Below are 21,916 nucleotides of genomic sequence, written 5' to 3'. Positions count from 1 at the left end.
GGAAAGAGTTAAGTGTTTTTTTAAGCAGAGAGTTTTGGGCAGGCATGTAAGCTGCTTTTTTTTTGGCTACCATTAGGTCTTTGAATATACTCTGTGCATATTGGGACATATTACATTATCTGTCAAAATTGTGGCAAATGAGACACATGAGCTGACTCAATCTATTGACTGATTACATAAGCTACCAAGAATCCAGGTCAAAGCAAAATCACCTTTCAGAAACTACTAGTTTAGAGGCAGCGTCTTCTCTTTATCCTATAATTTGCCTCATCACAAAAACATTTTGAAAGATTTTTCAAGAGCCACAAAATCTAATTTTTTACAGGATCTAGGAAGAGAAGGTTGTACTTCAGAAGGGTCGTTCAACTATGCATGAAATCCCGTTGCCTGTAAAACAAAAACAAAATATTTTTTTCCAGATGCTCCTCAGGGTAGTAACCCAAAAACATTTTGCCACTGAAATCATTTTTGCAGAGGGCTAATCCTGAGGCTTTACACTACCTGCCAGTCAACTACTGATTTGGAAGCCTCAAGAGCAAGCAAGACACTCTCTAGGTATTTACACTATGCCACAAAATCCTGTCCACCCGGCACATGCTATGTGTACATGCATGACATTTGAACAGAATGACTACAGTGTGTATTTTCCCTTTTTTGTTTGTTTGGATTTTTTGTTTATTTGTTTGCCACTACTGTCTCCCTGGAGGGTTCTTCCTACAGGAGGCATTGCACAGGACCCCAATGAGTTTGTTGTGCAGTTATCAAAAGGATAATTATCAACATGGGATTAAATTAACATCTTTTAGAGGTCAAGCTTTCACTTTAAGCTTTCCTGTCTCTCTGCATTCGATTTTTCATGTTCTTTGATCCCAGAATTGCGAGAAACTATTTACGTAAAACCATTTAAAACCTCATGGTAGAGAGCTAGACGCTGGTGCTCAGTGCTGAAAGGGTTAGTTTGAGAGAAAACAAGACTGAATAAAATATAATTCTCATGATGCTCATCCACATGATGCTTAATTAGTCCTCGTTTGGGGGAACTGAGAAGCTGCAAACCAGAATAATCAGTGCTTTTATGTATGATAATGTCAGATGAACATTTGGAAGGCGATGACAAAAAATATTTGGGTTTGGTTTTTTTTTTTCGCCAACTTGCAGCCATCCCTAGACTGCAGGATAGTGGAAATGGAAGCTCAGAAAATATGTTTACGTAACTTCTCCAGCTCTCTGCGTAGCTCCATGAGCTATTCATGGAAGACATGGTCTAGAGTTTTTGGCCTACTGTAAGACAAAAAATAAGCAGGGCCAATGTGGTTCTAGAACAAGCTGGCATAATATTCTGCCTCACCTTCATCTGCAGCCGCAGATCCTTACAGGTTGTAAGAACCCCTCACTAAATGCTAAATCATATAAAATTAGCTCCAGTTTTTGCAGGAAGGAACTGGGTATTTGTGCAGCTATTTATGCAGCTGCAGCTGTTATCGTGCACATTTGTTTGTTTTTTACACACATATCATTATGGAAGAAAAAGTCTTACTCTAGTTTCAGCTCCCACTTTGGTAATTAGCATTTGATGAGGCTACTTGATCTTGCGTGTAACACTTTTCATCAATACTTGGTGGCACTACCATGCATTAAGTGCTAATACATTATTTCTAGGAACATTAAGGCCTGGAGTGATTGCCACAGTCGTTGTTTTATAGAGTCAGCGAATTAGAGAAACGAGTCACAGGAATCTTAAAGACCATTAGCCTGGTTTTTGTGTTATTTCCAGAGGACGGTATGTCAACCTATGTGAGTTGAATGTTTGAGTGTTTTTCTCTTATTTTAAAGTAATATTAAAGAGAAATTTAAAGTAAGCTGTAAATATGCATTCAGGACATTAAAAGAAATTTTCCTGTGAATTAATGAATGTGATAAGTGCCCTGTGGTGAGACCGTGCTGGATCTGCTTTGAAGTCAAAATAGAGATTTCTGGTTGGTGATTTTCTAGATGATAAGGACATTCGTCTGATAGCAGCAGCAATTATTTTTCTGTGAAGGCTGCTGCAACCTGCAATATCATTGTACTCGTTCCTAGTTTTATCACTGTCTTCATGACTTCTATTTCCCTCCAAAACTGAGTCCCATGCTTTTGCAAGGCACTTCACTAATCCCTACAGGCACCGTGTCTTTTCCGATTAAACAACAAACGTGGCCTTAAAGTACTGGTGAAAATCTAAAGTAAATCTACAAGGGAGAGAAAAAGATAGTTTATGCTGGAAGTCCATAGTACTAATTCTTATGCTTTCACAGAGGTGTGGATGGGAAGAGAGAAAGAGAATGAATTTGAGATGAAGTTCCATCCCAGATGAGTGGTTATTACCTTTAATTTCCTGGTCTCTGTGGGCTTGTCAGTAATATTTTGCCAGGCTGGTTGCTTTTAAATATATGTCAGAGCTGACACAAGAGGCAGCAACATCTCAGCAGTGTATTATTTGCCCAGGAGTATATGCTATAAACTGTAATAGAAATATATCATTATGTATACATTAAAGTTCAATTTGTTTTGATGCTCCTGTAGTTCTCTTGAAAATAATACTTATCAGTTGGAGGAGGAAGGAGATCCGTCTGAGCTTAGACACGTTGCAGTGACTTCTGAGGAAGTCAGACTGTTTGTTCTCACCAGGAAACATTGACCCTCAGGCTGGACAGTCATCTGGAAATTTTATTTTTGTCAGCTAGCTTTGGCTCTCTTCCTTTTACACGACACCTGAACGGTATCTGGTGCTGTGACTTACTTAAGCATCTAAAAATGGTGTTGGAAATGCTGTGTGGGGACTGAGAGCAGAGACCCGGTGCTCCACTGCTGTTTTGCTCCAGAGGACCACACTGCCATTAGGACTAGATGAAGTTTAGCCAGGCCCCCAGATACCTTTGTGCAGAGCCTTTCTTCATTCTTGGCCCTTGCATAAAGTCTCCTCGTAACAGCCAACTTGGAGACTAGGAGGAAGAAACAGACAATTTTTAAGGAGGCCTCAAGGCAGGAGTTACAAGTTTCTATAAGACATTAGCTTAAGTGTTGGGGGGAGGGGGGGAGTTGCATTTCAGTGGTCATAAGGAAGCTGCTGTATTTACAGACAAAGGGCAAAAAGTCCTTTTATATTACTATCCAGCCCATGGGTACATAATCACCTACTACACCAGAGTGGTGGTAAAAAGAAGCGGCACAGCATGAGCTGCAGTACAGGTGACATTGCTGTGTTACTAATGGGCACAAAGAAGCAGGAATTAGCACAGAGGTATCCAGAGGGGGTCTTCAGCGTGCCTTCGTGCAGCCGCTTTTCCCTGCTGGCTGACAGCTGGGGCTGGGTTGTCCCTTGGAAGAAAGAGAAGAGCTGTTGCTGTTGAGCTGAAAACATCAACAGTGGTAAGTGGTACGCGAAGCAGGCCAGATTGGAGTGGGAGAATGCAGAAGTCATATTTGGCTGTTTAGTGGCCTAAGTAAATGGGACAAGAGTTGGCAGTGTCTAGTTCAGAAAACTGCACACGACCATTAGAGTAAACTGCCTCCTAATCGGGAGGTATACTACAGCATGATTACCCAGCAGGTCACGTCTGGAAACTCAATGGCCGAATGTTTAAAGGCATTAGAGGCTCATAAGGATACAGAAGGGCACCAAATGGCATTTTCAGAAGTGACTCTTATTACTTAGATTGCAATAAAATCCAGGGGAATCAGGCAGTGAAGTACTTCTTAATGCCTCCCTGAGAAAACTCTGCAAGGTGCCTGTTTTTATTAATAGGTGCCTGTGTGTCTCTTAAAAACCTGGCTGTCAGAGATGTCCCCTCCTGGGTAAGGCTTAGCAATGGTGAGTAGCAGAGGTGGAAGAAGGATTAAGACACAAATGCTGCGTTGTTTGGGCCCTCCCTGTGTAATGCCTGTGTGTGGCTGTATTTGCATGCCTGATGCCACAGAAAGGTGGATCATACAGGGACGTGCAACCAGAAAGGAAGGATGTGGCACACAGACCTCCCAAAAGGTATGAAAGCGGAGAACAAAAAAAATCAGACCGTCGTCTTGGATTCCCATTCCCCTGAGCAGATGAAGAGGAAAGAAGGACATGTTTAGTAGCTTGTTCCTTAGATCACAATAGCAAAAGTACAACCTGTCTCCAGGGCTAAATAAAGAAGGAAAACAAACTAAACCCTGCTACCAGCTGTGATGGAGAAAGACCTGCTGTGTGCTCTGGGAGGTTTATTAGTGTTACCAGTAGCTGGGGAGACCCACATAAAATTCTAGGAATGGAAAATGGAAAGATAAACTTCCAACAAATGTAATCAAAAGTACGAAGTAGTGCATTATTCTCTCACAAAATTCAGTCTCTTCAAAATCTTATTGCAAATATTATCTTGCAAAATTATCTGGCAATATTGTAGTTTATAATATGAGCTAATTAGCGGTAAACAAGAGAGAGAACAGGACCTTGAAAGAGGAGGCTTAGAAAGCCTTCATCAACTGTGTCAGGGACTGTAGTTTAAATACAAAGCTGGGGAACATTCAGATGCATAGTAGCAATCAGGCAGCCACTGAGAGAATTCATCAAGGAGCACAGAGGCAGATGAAGCTGAAGAGGAGAACACTTGTGTGAAAGTAAATGCCAAGATGTGAACAGAAGAGCTGAATTCAATGGAGTGGAAGGCCAGTGGGTCCTGTGGAGTAAAACCTGATGATGAAAAGTGGGGTCATAGGCAGACTGACAAGTACACCATCGTGTCAAAGCCTGCAGGGGAGAGCAGTTAAAGAAAAACCGGAGCACAATCAGGAAGCAGGCACTGCTTTAGAGTTTGGATGCATATGATACTAGGCTGTGCAAAATGGCAAAAATTAATGGTTTGTAGGGTTTTAAGGGTTTGTAGGCTGGCACCAGATGCAGCGATATTGCAGTAACAGGCCATAGGCAAGAAATTGTGTGTCAGGTGGACAGGGAACATAAAGGACTATGGAGATTTATTCTGGATTATTCAAGGAAGGAAAGCAACTATGTCATCTAGCAACACTGAATGAAAATTACATGATGTCTTAATCCATAGGACTGTATGTTAGCACAAGCATAATAGCACATAGAAGGTATTTGGGCTCCTGCTTCAGAGGCAGATGAAGCTGAAGAGGAGAACACTTGTGTGAAAGTAAATGCCAAGATGTGAACAGAAGAGCTGAATTCAATGGAGTGGAAGGCCAGTGGGTCCTGTGGAGTAAAACCTGATGATGAAAAGTGGGGTCATAGGCAGACTGACAAGTACACCATCGTGTCAAAGCCTGCAGGGGAGAGCAGTTAAAGAAAAACCGGAGCACAATCAGGAAGCAGGCACTGATTTAGAGTTTGGATGCATATGATACTAGGCTGTGCAAAATGGCAAAAATTGATGGTTTGTAGGGTCCAGGCTGGCACCAGATGCAGCGATATTGCAGTAACAGGCCATAGGCAAGAAATTGTGTGTCAGGTGGACAGGGAACATAAAGGACTATGGAGATTTATTCTGGATTATTCAAGGAAGGAAAGCAACTATGTCATCTAGCAACACTGAATGAAAATTACATGATGTCTTAATCCATAGGACTGTATGTTAGCACAAGCATAATAGCACATAGAAGGTATTTGGGCTCCTGCTTCCAGTAACACAGAACACACAGAAGCCGCCACTGCTGGTGCCAACAGTCAAATGGATGGTGCTAACAGCTACCCTGCTCTCCAGGCTTCATCTCATCACTCTGCAGAGACAGGCTGGCTTCGCCCAGGGTGCCTGCGGTGGGCACTCCTGGCTGGGGTAGCATCATCTCTGCAAACTCTGCCCCCACTGAGGTGTGTGGAGAGAGGATTGTAGGAGCCAAGGAAGGGGTAGCACATGTCTTACGCTGCTGTGATCTTCTCTGCCTTTACAGTTGCACCCTGAGGCTGTTCACTCAGCTCTGGTTTCTCATGAGGTAAAAACAAAGTGTTTTGTCCTACCAAGAAAGGGTGGGGACCGATCTGTTTTCTTGGATGCGGTTTCTGTAGCTCAGGGCAGGCATGCACTGGTGGCACAACATGAAGAAGTTTGAACCAGCCAATTTCTCACTTACCTCTTGGGTGGGGCAGTTGCCGAGTCTCTCTGCCCAGCATCTTCCACAATCCCTGACCTCATTAACCAGCTCAAAATAAAAAATGAGGGATCATTCTCCAACTATTCCTACATTTTTGGGTGGGTTGGGGTTTTCTTCTATAAATTGATATTATCTCACTGACGTGACAGGCAGGATTAATAAAGCCTTAGTCACAGAACTGGAAAGAACACTTACTTTTTCACAGAGGACTAAGAGCTGCCTGGAACCTTCCTTGTTTGAGCAAGCAGCCAGAAAGTGAGGGGAAATAATGAGAAAAAGGAGATGTACTTGTCACTGCAACTTCATGATTGAGCGTAGATGTTGGTGAGAGAGTAGACAGCTTGCTGCTTGTTGCCAAAAGCTATGGAATCACAGAGCAGTGTCTTCATATTTTGATGCACGATTTCCCAATGATATTGTGTTAATATAGAGCAAAGCAATGCAATATCAAGACATGACACTGTAATAATTATGTGAGATTCTTTGGAACAAGCTGACCTTGAAATCCATTAATTAAGTAGCAATATGTGTCTTGGTTTAATTCAGTGTCATTTGTAAGTGCAATAAAATGTTCCTATGTTTCTGGTCCCAAAATAAATCAATATTTACTGGTTTTTAGATAGCATTTGGAAACAGAAAAGCTGCACTGGATGTCTGTGAAATGCTCAGAAATTTTTTTTGTATGTAACAGGCTCTGTCTGAACCCACAATTTCTTCATAAACTTTGGATCCTACTTTGTAGAGCCATTCTGCATATCGATGTGCATGCAGCATTTGGTTAGACTTACTTAAAAAAGCCTTTTGCTAAAGTAAACTGTTAAAAGTCTTATCAGCCCAGCTCTACCCTGTCTTTGCAGCAAAGATCTGTTGCTACAGCCCTTGGCATTACTTCGAGACAAGTTTCCAGTCAGGATTCATTTTTGACATAGATGAATGGGGACTTGGGTGAGACAACTCAAAAGAGTTTGCCCTACATACTTTTGCTGAGCATTAAGCTTTGAAACATGAATGATCGCATTTAGAATTGCCTTTCAACATCATTAGCTGGAAAAGATCTGCCCAGTTCTCTATATGAGAGTGGGAATTTATTTGCTGTGGTAAAAGTGGAGTGGACTCCTGCTTTCTTCATTCAGAGGTGCTCCTGGTTTAGGTTGTGTTGTCACCTTTTTCTTAAGGAGAAGAATATTCATGATGATAAAAACAGCACACAGAGATGAGATTGCATTTCAGAAATTGAATAGTGTCTTCTTCTCCATAGATCTATAACCATTAACCAAAAGAGTGCAAATTTAAAACAAGCTTTTGAGGGGAAAAGGCTACCTTTACCAAAGATGGCACTGTTGCAGAGATGTACACGTTGAGCTGATTTTACAAAGCAGTGAAGTAGTTTTGCATTCGAAAACTTTTAAGGTCTGCGTGCAAGGTACAACTAAATTTTTCTGACAGGTACATGGAAAAGCTGTTAATAACCTAATATCCCCGGTGTCAGAAATGTATTTTGAGAATGGGTAAGGCTTAAAGATGTCTTTTTCAATGCAGTATCGTGAAGTTAGAAAGTCTGGGAATGGATAAAATATGTGATTTTTTTCCTCTGTGCCTTCACCTCCATAGCATTTTAGGAAATGATGGGCTTCATCTTAATCCTTGTATGTTCTTTTTGTATTTTCAGGATTCCTCTTCGATTGGAACAGCCACCGTGGCTGGTCCCAGGACAAGTGCAATAATTGGAGATCAGGGAACACCACCGAAGGTCCAGCTCCCCCTCAATATGTAAGCAGCTCATCTCAGTCCCTGCATACTCTTTGTTTCCAATTGTGTGCACGTGTGTGCATGTGTTTGAAATCTGAAAGCCTGAATCTCAGCTCAGAAGCATTCTGAGAAGAGAGAGATCGCAATTTCATACATGACCCAGCCTCTGCTGAAATTGAAAAATTAGTAGAGAAAATCAAGACTTTCCCCTTTCTCTTTGAGCCCTTTTAGACTGCTGGTATATTTATTACAGCTGTATGAATCACTGTGAAGCAAATGGAATGCCTCCCAGCTAGAGAAAATCTTCTGGTGTAGTCCCATGCAATCAAATACCTGATATATTCATCATTAACCAGAAAAAATGACCCAATTCCAGTTTTTCAGTGCCATAAACAAATGCAATGAATGAACTTCATACCATGGGCATATGGGCTTATTGAATAGTGTGTGTAGAATAACGGAAGGGTGACTAGATACAGAGCAAAGAGAGTAGACTTCATTATAATAAATCTCATCTAGCCTGGTTGGTTTATCTGGTACCTGTCTAGTTAAACTACTGAACCCTTTCCTCTCATCACATATACCTTGTGAAAGCAGTAGAACTATATAGACACACACGCATATGCACACCAGTGTTTTAAGGTTTTATGATATGGCTAAAACAAGGTCTGAAATCACAAATAAAATCCTGAAATAACATAGGAAATCTGCTTTGAGGAGAATAGGGGAGTTGGAAAAGAACCAAAACAGATTTGTTCTTGGCTACTAAGATGAGACCTTCATACCTGATCTTCGTACCACACATCATTCATGGCCCCACAGAGAGGTCTTATCATCACCGTGTGGTCAACCTGTGCAGCCTGTGTGGCACATAGTGGGGCACAAATTTGTTTCAAACATTGCCCAGGGAATCAGTAACTGGCAGTATTTCCAGTATTTACTTGCTGAATCAGGACATTCTCCAGCTCTCTGGCAATGCCCCTGCATCTGTGCCTCAGCAAGCCGCCCCTCCCATGCTTCTCCTGTCGTCTCCCTCGTGAAGCAGCCTCGTAATCCAGTCTGTCATTTTGCATTTGCAAGCCAAGTTCCAGTCAAATGGGAAGCGTTATCTGAAAGCTGTAGCAGAACTGGGGAGGTACAACCCTAGACAGAGCCCTGGGGCTTCTGCATTTAAGTATAGTCACAGACAGCTCCCTGAGGCCAAGAACATAAGCTACCTTCTTGCTTAGGCCTTTTTTTAGGGAACTTTTAGTAAACATTTTGGGTTCTTCTAGGTCCTGCTCCCTAACCCTTAGCCTCACTGTTTCACATAGCCCAGAATAACTTGCTATTACGTTTTGCGAGATTTAAGATTCTTGTTTTAACACTTTCTTCTTGGTTGTAGTGGGGTTGCTGGTGAAGTTTCACACCTAAAATCTAGAGAACGCTGAAATGTGTCTCAAGTCCAAAGGCTTTGGCATAAGGCAAATTCAGCCTCAGCAAACAGGACCGCTAGACCTGATTCCCTGCCAGAGGAAAAGCCCAGAAACACTTTCTGGGGAGGGAAGCTGCCTGCAATCAAATTGTTTTCAGCCATGTATGAGAGCAGGTGTCCTGCCAGCTCTCCCACAGCCCCCTCTCTGCCAGCACATGGGGAGTATGCCTGTTCCCATAGGGCTGATGTGCCATCCATGGCCAGGCAGCAGACCCAGGCTGGGCCTGCCGGTGAGTTTGGAGAAGCCCCTGACTCCTTGCAGACTACTAGAGGAAACCCCCAGGCAGCGGCATCCTCACTGCCCCATGTAGGTGGTGGGATTGCCAGTCCATGAAGAAAATGCTGATCCCCTCCGTTGTCCTAGGGTCACGCTGTGTGGTTATCACATATAAGTTTTCATCAGTTTAGCCATACAGAGATTGCTTAGTTTTGGCACGGAGTCCAGGCTGGGCTGTTGTACACCTTCTTTTAGTCACTGCAAGGATTTTGATACTCTCTCTGGAGGATGTTTAGGCTCATTGTGATATTGGATATTCAGGCTTACTGGAGGCTGAGTTGGGGGAATTTGCAGGAGGGAACAGAAAGAAACTAGTAGGAGAGCTGGAGATAGCTGCAAGGGAAAGCAGCCTATATCGACTTTGGGTAATTTTCCTTGCACCTTCTTCCAGCATCTCAACCCGTAAATTACATTATTACATGTAGCACCCTGGGGAAGGAGCTAAGGAAGTCTGTCTAAAATGCTTTGTCCTTGACCTCCCACTTTACCCATACCATCTGATTATGAGCCTTGTGTAAGCAGCAACTTAAGAAAGGGGTAGTCAAAGCCACACTTTCTGCTCCCTCGAGTGAGTGCAGTCTGGCACTTTTCGTTATGTCCTAGCAGAGCGCAGAGCTGAAGGATTAGCACTGAAGCATGCAGCCTTATTTCATGTCAGGGTGATGCATTTTAATGTTCTTCAGTTCGTGTGTAGCCTCATGTTTTCCATCAGGCGAACAGCTACAGACCTGCTCGGAACCACCTGGTTATATAGGCCAAACAGAGGATGTGCAGGATGGTTTCTCCCATCTGTTGACTAATGAAATACAGTTTCTGATTAGGTCTTTGTACCCCATGCACGTGATAAACAGAGCCAGGCACATCAGCCTAAGCATGCCCCAAGGAGCTGTTACCAAATATTTCATATTCTGCTCATTACTGCTGTTTATTTACTGCCTTCAGAATAAAAATAGGGAAATCTACTGGTCCCATAAAGGAGTGGAATCAGGAAAACTAACAGGATTTATTCCTCAATTATATTTCCTGGAGAGCAGAAGTAAAAAGCCATGTATCATTTTTATTGGCTGCAAGTCTACAATCACAATGGTTATAGTTTTCATTACTTCTCTGGTTCGCTGCTATAAGGTGGGCAGCAAGCTTCTTCTCACCCACCCCTGAGCCTAAGAGCATTCTGCTGCACTTTGTAGTGTAAATGCACTTTCTGTAAGTGGTTCCCCATTTGTCCTAATCTCTCTGCACTTCCTGTAAAGCACAAATAAAAAAACACTCAAGAAGGCACAACCTTGATCAAGAATTACCAGAAATCCCTTTCTGCATTTGTAGAAAGGCGACAGTACCGAAAAAAAATTGCTATTTACAAAGAAAGTGTTGTTCTGTGTGTTCACTTGTGCTATCCTATCCTGACTTTCCATTATTCCCCAAAGTGCAAGCAATCATTCTTAATTTTCAAGAAGGATCTCTCTAAACAGAGAGAATATCTTTGGAGACTAAGTTGTAGTCATTTCACAACATTAGACACATCCCTGAAGTAGTAACGGAAGAACAAAAGAAAGATAAAAAGAAGGTTTCTAAACAAAGAGAATAAATAAAAGCTGTAATTAAATAAATAAGAACTTCTATGTATTGGGTCCTCTATTAAAGATTTATTAGAATACTTCCATGCAAAACATCCAAAGCCAAATTCTACAACTTCACTTGCTTAAGTAAAAATCCCGTTGCAGAATTTGGCCCTCTATCACTTTTTGGTTTACCCACATAATACGAGAATTACCATACCAGATCAGAACGGTTTGGTGTGTTGTTTCTAAAACTGGCCAGCGAGAACGCTGCAAGAAAAGCTGCCTAAAATGTTTTTGAAGTAGCCTACCCATAAGAAACGTTTCTTCTGAAAATCCACAGTAGAAGTGGGTCCCACCATGAAGCATACGAATGTATACTTGACCCAGATGTTAGTCTGCAAAGCCTTCCTACTCGAGTCCTGGTTACTCTGGCTGTCTCTATAATTGCCTTGTCCTTCTGAAATTGCTACTAAGTCCTTAACTTGAGTTCTGCTTTGTGGCAGTGTTTTGCTTTGGTTGTGCCTTGAGTGAGAAGAATGTCCTGTGAGTTTCTAAATTACCTCCTCTCTTTAATCTGATTAGTTATTCTCTTATTGTCTTAGCATCCAGTTGATCTTGTCTCTGCTGTTCCTTGTTTGGTATGCTGTAATGATGTCCCCTTTTAACCACCATTTCTGAGCAGTGTTTCTGCTCACTTTCTGCTCTGTGTAGCTGGAGTCGAAGTGAGACAGGCGGTGATAGACATCAGATGTGTGATTTCTTCTTGTGTGACCTCTCCTGGCAGCTACCTAGCCCTGTATGCCTACAAGCCTCAGAAGAATGACGAGCTGGAGCTCCGCAAAGGTGAGATGTACCGGGTCATTGAGAAGTGCCAGGACGGATGGTTCAAGGGGACATCTCTGAGGAGTGGGATGTCTGGTGTCTTCCCAGGCAACTACGTGACACCTGTTTCAAGGTGAGGACCACTAGCCAAGGTGGATATGCCTGAGGGGGGGATGAGAGGGATTCTGCATCTGGACAATGCTGAAAACAACATAGCTCTGCTTTTAAATCACATTCCCCTTCCAGAAATGTTCTAGTGGCATTGCATACTTGGGTAATGAAACTTGCTGGTTGTTGCATTGGAGTTATCCATGTTCTTAGAAGACTTAACTAATTGTGTTAGATGATGGCATTTACAACCTCTGACTTTGTAAAGTCTGATGAGCCCAGGTTTTACTATTGTAAAGAATCTGTTGGGTAATGATTTTTTTATTGTTATAAAACTACTGGACATGTAACAGGGATAAACAAAATAAGGAATTCTTCTGTCTTGCTTTTCAGTAGCTCCTTATGTAGATTTTGTTTTTCTTAAATCAAAGGTCTTGGATCATTTGGACCAAGACTAATGGCTGAACCGTTAAAATTCAGAAATGGTAGGAGAGATCAGTAAATTGTCTGATTTTAGCTACCTTTGTCTCAGTTACAGAAGAGGAAAAAAGAAGAGAATAATGTGTTTAGGGAGGAATGTATTTGTCAGACTTTGGTATTGGACAACACTAAATCAAAGGGTGTTTCTGATCTAGACCCCACTCTGAAATAGTCTGCAACCTGAGGAGAAAGTTCGTCAGTGTGTTATAGACTGTTTTGCCCCACATGCTCCTTGAAGGTCAATGTTGCCATGTGTATGCCCGTATCTCCTTTAAAGCAAACATGGCTTTGCAAATCCAACTCACTCCTCATATGGTCTCAGTCTCTCCTCCCACATGCAAACAGTCTCCACCATCTTTCACTCCTCTGTAGAGAAAGGCACCTCACAACTCACAGTGTTGATCTTAAAAAATTGATCCAGGTTTGTTCCATCTTCACTTTATGTCAAGTTTGTAATATGTGGACTGAGCAAGACCAAAAGTTAAGAGCAGATTAGAAGATGATAACTAAACCTGCTAACAGTCCTAATACCGCGTCTCAGTAATAAATAAATAAATAAATAATTAATTCATGGGGTTTTCACTGTTCATCAACCCAAGTGTATTTACCTGATTTTACAGAGCCCATCGGCTGCCTTCACTCCTTGCCTCTTCAGCTCTGAATTAGTAAAGAAGTTTGTGCTGAAGTGTTGGTGATCTGAATCAGCAAGACTTTATTAAATGCAGCATGTCACAGCTAGCTCAAGACAGAGAGAAGTGCTAAAGGGCAAAAGTGCTTTCCACAAAACCCGAAAGCAGCTTTATGATTATATTTATGATCCTGTGAGCTAATTAAGTTCCTCTGTAAATCACCCTCAGTGAGAACAGCAAGAAAAATCTGATAGCAACAAAATCTCCTGTTTGCTGCGCTTTCTGCTTACTTTGTTCCCCTTTGACAGCAAAGCAAAGAATTAGATTCATGCATGTTTTTCTGCCACTCCCTACAAAAGCCAAGAAAAAGAAGTTGCCCATCAATTTAATAGCACTGAACTAGATTTATAAGCTGCCAAAGCAGATGTGTGAGCAGAGCATGGTGGAAAAAGGACAAGACCCTTTAGATGGACAGTCAGGCACAGGCCAGCAGAGAAAATTTGCCATATCCAACATCTATCCAGCTCTGTGGGAGTCACAGATAGTGTCTGTACCTGTCGGTGTGCATGTTTGCCTGAATGCGGCTTTCCGTGGACTATTAGGTGTGCTTTTCTGGCAAACTCAATCTAGTGCAGATGGCCAAGCCAGCTCCAGCTGAACCTTGCTGTTGCCCTGCCAGCTCTTCACAGCAGATGACAGACAGTCAAGATTTCCATCTGGTGGGATTCCCAGCTTTTCCCTACCTGGAGGCTGATGAAAAAAAATGGAAGAAAAAAAAAATCGGGTTCATTTAGCAGAATGTAATCCAGGCAAACCTTGCACAATGAGATAAGTCAAGGATTTTATGACACCACAGTGTTGTTTTTCCTCCTGTGATTTTGGGGGGAGCAGGGATTGGGCAGAGGGGATGGCTATCTTTTGCAGTTCTGGACCATATCTTCCAGCCTGTGTTTTGGTATCTTTCTGTGAGTATTTCACTCTTTAGGCTGTTCCCCTTTCCAGTCTTTTCTTAGGGTTGCTTCTTCTATCTTTCTTGTCCTTTGAATTGGGCCAGATTGTTCAGCATACTCCTTCTTTCTGCTCTTCTCCTCTCTGTGTTCCCACACAACAGTTTTGGGGCCCCAGAAGTTCTTTCAATCCCACCCCCCGTAGGCTGGTCTTTTACAACCTTTCTGTTATCCTCTCCGCTCTTGCTAACCCCCTACACTGTCTCATTTCCTTCTCCTTCACCATACTTTGTTCTGCATATCTCCTCTCCTGTCCTTTCCTGGAGGAGGACCTTGGTACATGTAGCAGCTCAGGAGAGGAGAACAACACAAAATGAACCCTCTGTTTCATGACATCTACTGCTGGGGAAGGAAATTACTAAGGAAGCTCAGTAAGAAACTCAGAGAAAGAGCTGCTGTGCAGCAGCTAGGTTTGTCCATTGGTGTCCTTCTGTCCTCCCCAGTGATCTCCTGGCCTGGTCAGAGAGTTTCTAGCTCAATGGTAAGAGGATCAAGACCTGCTCTAGGCTGAACTCATTGCATAGGAGAAAGAGCCTCATTCCTTCCCTCTGAGATCTACCCAGCCAGTCAGATGAAATCAAACTATGCATATAGTTTAAGTGAGCAGTGAAAGAGGGGTCAATTATTGTTTGGAATTTCTTTTCAGTAAGGTCAGCTGCATTCCCTTCCCTTTTGCATTTCCTTAGCAAGTCTAAGCTAGAGCTGGTTGCATCGCTAGCATAAGCGCTCAGCAAAGCCAAGCCCTGCCAAGTCTGCTGCTTTTCAGTCCCCTTCAACAGCCACACACAGATTTGGTGTTATCCATCTTTTTTTCTCCCTGTGGGGCTGTATGCAGGTTTGGTCCTAAGAAAAGATGTCTGAGTCTGTTTTAATTATCACTCCATTAGTGCCTGTAAAATAGCCTCTGGCACACAAAGTGGCATTTGGGAGATATCCATTTCTTCTGAATTTAGATTTGTGATTTTACTAGAAACAATTCAGACAGAAATGTACCTTAAGAAAAAAAGTGATGAGAAAAATTATCTTTTCCATTTTTACACTGCATTTCTTCCCATAGGATAAAGGGGTGCAGATGTCCCCTAGCATGCTTATGACTGTGTCCTTTAAAGATAAATATATATCTGTATCTCGGTTTACTTTAATACCTGAGAGGGAACCGTGTTGAACCCCCTAAGTAACTGGGGGTGCTTATCAGCATTGTGGCTGAGTATCAGCATCTCTACAGCGTGCTTACACTGTGCCTTGTCTCCATGCAGGGTGCCAGTGGGAGCTGGGCAGCCCAGGAACAGCGGGGCCGGGGGAGCTCCGACAACAAAAGGAGCCCCAGGAGCCATCCACCCCATCGGGGCTGGTCACACCAGTGCCGCCACGGCTGTCAGACCGGTTGTTCCTATCACTGCTCCTCAGACGCATCCCCAGCTACAGGCAGCCTCTCCACAGCTGAATAACTGCTTGAGGTATTCAGCTCAGCAGCCAGCCAGCCAGACCCGAAACGCCATGCAGATGGGTATGTGTGCCTCTCGTCCTGCATGGGCGAGATTGATGTCACACCCCTCGAGCACAAGCCTTTCGAATCCGCGGCTTGCTTTCTCGTTTTTAGTCACAGCTCAGTCAATGTGGAATAGAGTATGTTTTATTTGCTTGTAATATTTATGGGCTTCTATTGATCTCTGGGAACCACGTTGTGTTTATCAGATTGTTCTGTTGCTACAGCTGAAATAGATTATAGTGTTTACAAATATTTATACAATTTATCTGAGTGAAAGCAAGCACCCTGCATACTGAGGAGATTAACAGTTCTGAGTCCGGTTGGCATGCTGATGGAAAAATACTGCCCTTATCGCAGGGCAAGTAATACACGACTTAAAATTAAGAAGCATTTCATTGGGCTTTAGGGATGAAAGGTATTTATTAGGCAGAACGGGACCCGGTGTTAGTGATAAAGCAAAAGATCTGAAAAATACTGCCACCTTTTTGAAATGAGAATAAGAGCTTCTCACACCAGGGGGCCTCTGTTCTTTCTAGGTTCCCTTTCTGATGTACAGCACAATTTTCTAGAGTGCGATTTATTCCCCTTTCCCTGATGTTAAACAGCTCTGATGTTGAATAAAGTAAAAGTAAATCCTGTGGTGGAACTTTATAGCAAAATTTAAAACATTTTGTTTCTGATATTTTATAGGGATGTGAGCCATTGTGTTTACAAAGGCAGGTCGTAAGGACTGTGACTGCTGAAAACTGAGGTCTTAGATACAAAACAGAGCAGGCACAAATGAGAAATACACTACGGTGTAAGTCATGGATTCATACCTTTTGAAGCCAGAAGGCACCATTATGACCATCTAATCTCACCTCCTACACAGTCCAGACCAAAGGGAAGAAAATGTGATCAAATACGTGTGAATCTGGATCTTGAACAGTGCAGACTCCTCTGTTTAACAAACAGTGGCAGGACTTTACATGGCGGTGTGACACTTGTCACGCTGGGGAATAATTCCTCTTTTTGTCTAGTTCAGAAAGTGCTGCTTTCCCCTCAAGTCAGACCGTTCCAAAAGCCCTTCTGCTACCACAGTGCAAAGTCAGAAATAGCCCCTCTTGGGCAAGACTCTCAGGAAGCGTTTGGGTGCTCCTGGTGCCTCCTGTGCCCATGCCAACAGGCAGACAGATTCCCCTGAGACTGAGGTGACAGATCATTTTGCCCCATGTGCCTGGCATGCCCTACACCTTCCTTCCACAGCACTGCTATGCTACACCTCTGGCAGCTTCCTTGATTTAAGGTTGCTCCTCCAGGTCAGTCTGACATCTTAAAGTGCCAAGGAGTTGGCGGGCAGGGTGATCTAGGGCCCACAGAGCAGCTCCAAAACCTCTTAAGCGGGGAGTTCTCTAGCCCTTCCATAAGGTTCATGAGATTGTTGTTTTAATTAAATAACTCTTTGCCAGGATAAATAAAGGAATTTTTTCATGATTATCACTGTTTTTCTCCAAAATAGATGTCCTCACCAGTGTCCTGTGGACCAGAGCCCCTCAAAAGTTCTCTTTAGTCCTGCAGGACAGGGCAACGTATACTGACTTTTGGAAAAGCTTTCCAAGAGAGGCAAGCTGGCACAGTATTCAAATCACGTTTCTGTTGGCTTGCAATATACATGAGTAACAAATCAATTTTGCACAAGGCCACTAATGTAGGAATACACCCAAAATGAAATATGAGTGGTGTAGAACAAAAATAGCCTTCAGTGAGCATTGCTAATTAATAGCATGTTTGATGCAGTGCAGTCCAGATCCAGAGATCCCAGAGCAAGGGCATACATTGTAACAGTAAGCAGATGAAATTACAGAATAATATGCGAGAGCTCTGCTCAGAGTTGGTTTTTCTCAGGCCATTTACTTTACTGTTTCTCATGTTTTCTGTTTCCTTTGTGTTTGGAAACACCGAGCCCTATATGAAAGAAGTAATGTACCTAATATGATTATCAAATGAGTCTTCTGCATTCAGGTACATGCAGTGAAATTCCATTATTGTGTTTTTCCTCTAAATTTAGGAAAACCATTGCCCCCTCCAACCAGTAGTTCAAAACCTTGACCCTGCAAGCTTAACCAGGCCTGGCAGCAGTGGTTGCTCACCACATAGGTTCCAAACTGGAAAATCAGAAGGAGGGAATCACTTCAAGATAACCAGTGGTGCCCTGTCGGACTCTCTGGAAAGGAATTGCACTTTCCAGTGTATGTTCTTAGTAATCCAGGGAGGGGGAAATGGTAAGTAATAGTAAGAATAATCTTGAAGGCATCTGTAATAGCAACTTTTAGGCCCTTCCTCATGCTACATGATATAATCACATGAGGTTCAAGACTGGTTCATGATAGTTGGGTTGATTTGCTATGAGCAACATTAATAAAAAGAGATATTATAGAGTCAAGGAGTTACGGTGAGGGAGAATCATGAACTTCAGAGGTGCTAATCTGATGATCACTGGCCCATCATGTTTAGAATCAGTTTGGATAATAGGGCATAAGCCTGGGGGATGAAATTCCCTCCTGGCAGGAGTGCTCAGCTGGTGTAGTGAGTATGATTAATGTCATTCCTTATCATTTCAATCCGTCGTAATGGGTGCCACTGTTAAGCATAGAAACAGAAAATAGTGGTTTGAGTTGTTCTAGCATTGTTGTTTAGTTATAGATTGAGTGAACTCCAGCTGGTCCTGCATAAAAATGTATCCTTCAGATGAATTTGTAAGAAAACCACAGATCAGAGTGGGTCAGAAATTTTCCAGAAAAATACTTTTTGATCAAAGAAAAGCTGATTTGTTGGACTCAAAGCCTTTTTGTTAGGAATGGATGTAGTTCAACCAGACTTCGGCCATGGTTCAAGTTGCAAAGGGAATAGACAGCTGCCCAGAACTGTTTTCCACAGAGGAGAGCAGTGCAGTGACTGGATCCTATGTTTTCATATCCCAGGTGAATGCCCTGATCAGAATAGAGGCTCTTGTGGCACGGGTGAGTAGTTAGTGCTCAGAAAATGTTCAAAGGTTCAAATTTTGCACTGAGGCAGGACTAAACTAAGTTATGAAACCTTGAAATCATTTGTGAAATAGGCATTTTTCAGCTAGTCCTACTATTGAATTGTTTAAGCGAGGGGATGTCTGAGTGTGGACTTGGCTTCTGGTCTGTACATACTTGAAGGAGTGTTACACCTAACAATCAACCAAGCTGGAAGTCAAAGGCAACATCATTGTGGAAATGGACCTGGAACTTCCTCACACTTTTTGCAACGTGAGGCATGCAACAGGATTCCAAATTCCTGGAGAGCTGACCTCAGCATCACTTCACAGTCACCGTTAAACAGATGAGTGCTAACTCCTGGTTCGTGGTGCTTGTAGGCAGGGTTTGCTCAGCAGGAGCAGCAAGACTAAAAGGCACTGCATAGTCCCTTGGGGACTTTGCTGGCAGAGATGAGGCCGAGTTCAAAAATCCTCCAGTGGATTTCTGCTTAATTTATCTTGCGCAGCACAGTGATGCAGTGTTGATCATTTAGTTAGGGCTGAAACAAGAGACTTTCCTTTGTAATTGCCGCCTGCGAGGTCAGCGTGGATCATCTGGGCTAACCTTTTAGGTCCCATGTTCCATTGCTCCAAAATCTGTCAGGTTAGGAGGGGGTCCTGGAGGTTCGGAAAACAGCTCAGCTGGAACGAGGCAAGGTGTTTTAAAAACATAGTAGGCTTGCTATTTATTCCCAGGCATGGGCAGGGATGGTCAGGCCGTTCTCCAGTCACATCACTAGGGAGGACCAGCCATTTTTGCAGGCAGGCCTTTTGCAGCCAGGATGGGCATTTCTAGGATTTAGACAAAAAAACTTGCAGGCTGAGATATCCTGGCTGAAGGCTAAGAGCTTAGCTAGCTCTCTGTTGGGCCCTGGTGCCTCATGGCAGCAATGGCCACTGGTCTGCCAGTGCAGGGGGGTCTTAACTGTCCTCTGTCCTCCCTCCACAGCTCACCCCTCGGTGCCAGCGCCGGAGCGGCCCACTGCCACAGTCTCTCCCCTGCGGACGCCCAGCTCGCCCTCTCGCCTGCCAGCGGCAGCCATCCGGCCTCACCCCGCCGTCTCACCACAGCATGGCCACCAGCCGCCCACCCCAGGAGCCCGGCCCCTGATCCCCCTCACCTCCGCCGCCGCCGCCATCACCCCACCCAACGTTAGTGCTGCCCACCTCAACGGCGAGGCCGGCAGTGGGCCCTTGGGTGCCCCTGTTATCCCTGGCCCCGCCGGCAAGGTCGAGGAGAGGAAGAATGAGAAGGTAAGGGCCACCGCGCCATCACTGCACCCCGTGCTCCTGCTGCCTCTCTCCACCATGGGGCTGTTGAGGAGGGACCCTGCAGCCGCCTGGGAGGGTGGAAGCTGGTTTTCATCCCCTGCCAGCTTGCGCATCCTTGTCTCACGTTATTTTCGTGCTTCATCCTTTCTCCCCCACCATTCCTGGTGCTGCTCCCATGTTACCCACTCATGGGTGGGAAACAAGGCTGAGCCACTAGTGGGCTGAATTTGTGTGTTTCTTCCAACAATCAGCACCTGGATCTGCAAATTTGCAGTGGTGCAGAAAGACGCTATAGTGGGCTCTTGGTCATTGAAACTGGATGGCCAAGTCAGAAGCCATCTGCCTCGCTACGTGGAAGAAGCTGATGGTGGTACCAGCTCCAGGGCAGGTACCACACAGTAAAACACTGGATCATGAGTGGCAGGAGCTGTTTTACTGCTCCAGAAACATCTCAGTTTCTTGCAGAAACTTCCATTGCAGTGGCACAGCCAAATGGGGAGAAGGCAATTAAATACGGCTCATTGGGACATAGGTACAATGCGCTGTAGGTTCAATCACTTAGGAGCCAGCAGTGGGGCTGATAGCTGAGTGCCTGTCCCTTGTGCACCTTGCTGAGGAAAGCCAGTGTGGAGAGCTGCTTTAAGTGCCCAGTCTTTTTGGTTCTTGGCAGATATTTTGCTTTCACCAAATGTTTGTATTACGTTAGCAGTTGCCATTTATCAATGCTGAGAGTTATCTCCGTACTGCCTAGCAGAGCCCACTGATACAAACTGCCTGCTGGAAGAAAGCTCCTGTTTTGTATCTGAGTCGGAGGAAGAGATGTAGGGGCTTGCTTTTCCTTTGGACCTGCAAAAAGTCCTTTCCATAAGTTCCCTGAGCTTTTCCATGGTGACAGGCACATATGGGGTAAACATTTACTCTGTACCTGGTAATGCTGAGGTTGCAGGTCTTATGTGTGGTCAGGCACACAGATAACCCCTGGTTTCCCAAGATGAGGAATACAAGTTTTAAAGTCCTTTCCTAAATCCTGTCTTAAATTCTCTTTGAGTGCCTTTCAGTGGAAGAAGGGTGTAGAACTTCTGCCCTGGATGTGAAATTTCAGTACTCGTTTGTAAATAACTTCCAAGTGTGCATGAAGGACCGCATGCTGTGTGACCAGAACAATACATGCTACTTCTGCAAGCCCAAGGAAGCGTATGGTATTCAGCAGAAGGTGGTAGATCTGCACATTACCTCAGAGCTTTGTGTACTGGCATATTTAATACTTCCTAAAATATAACCTGCTGTTCTTTAGACCCATATATTTTAATTCATGTGAAACTGCACACTGAAATTTCCTAGGCAAAATTATATCGAATCCCTTCCTAAAATACTGGTTAACCTTTCCCAAGCTGTTACAACTTTAAGTTACTCAATTTGGATGCAGGGAAGTAAAGTTATGGGGGTTTTGAGCTCCGTGGATGAAAGGGAGAAGTAAATACTACATCATTGCAATGAGTGTTGCCAAAGACCAATTCAGTACCTGGGAAGTATCAGAGAAAAGTGATGATAAAATTTTCATCTCGGACTGGATTGGGTGGTGCATAACCGCCCTGTGTTGAACACTATATTCCTGAATCTCCTCCATGTCATATTTCACTTTCGTTTTAGAAAGATCTGAGTTAACAATGCTTCCTTTCCTTTTAGAAGTAGTGACTGATGTTTGGCCAATTAATTTGTGTTCCTATTCTTTGCATAAACCCAAATATTTCTTTGAAGCAGTTGAAAGCTTGGATAATGCCAGACTAAAAGCTGTATAACTATTCAAAAAGGAATCTGTGAGTCAGGACTGGAGCCATAGCTGGAACCATGCTTGATATTTCTAAAGCGGAGTCTGGTTAGACA

At 43.5% G+C, this 21,916-nt stretch overlaps 1 protein-coding gene across 1 annotated transcript in view; it reads left to right on the top strand.

The window, feature by feature from the left end:
- Positions 1 to 21,916, top strand: part of SH3RF3 (SH3 domain containing ring finger 3) — a 94,773-nt gene that overhangs the window by 40,370 nt on the left and 32,487 nt on the right. The window contains exons 5-8 of the mRNA XM_009883106.1: positions 7,793 to 7,893; positions 11,967 to 12,137; positions 15,485 to 15,735; positions 19,710 to 20,014. Of these exons, the coding sequence (XP_009881408.1) occupies positions 7,793 to 7,893; positions 11,967 to 12,137; positions 15,485 to 15,735; positions 19,710 to 20,014 (828 nt within the window). The remainder of the gene's footprint in view (positions 1 to 7,792; positions 7,894 to 11,966; positions 12,138 to 15,484; positions 15,736 to 19,709; positions 20,015 to 21,916) is intronic.

Source organism: Charadrius vociferus, unplaced genomic scaffold (genome assembly GCF_000708025.1).
Source record: "Charadrius vociferus isolate BGI_N301 unplaced genomic scaffold, ASM70802v2 scaffold92, whole genome shotgun sequence".
Lineage (NCBI taxonomy): Eukaryota > Metazoa > Chordata > Aves > Charadriiformes > Charadriidae > Charadrius > Charadrius vociferus.
The sequence above is the reverse complement of the archived record's forward strand: the minus strand, read 5'-3'. Positions and strand labels throughout refer to the sequence as shown.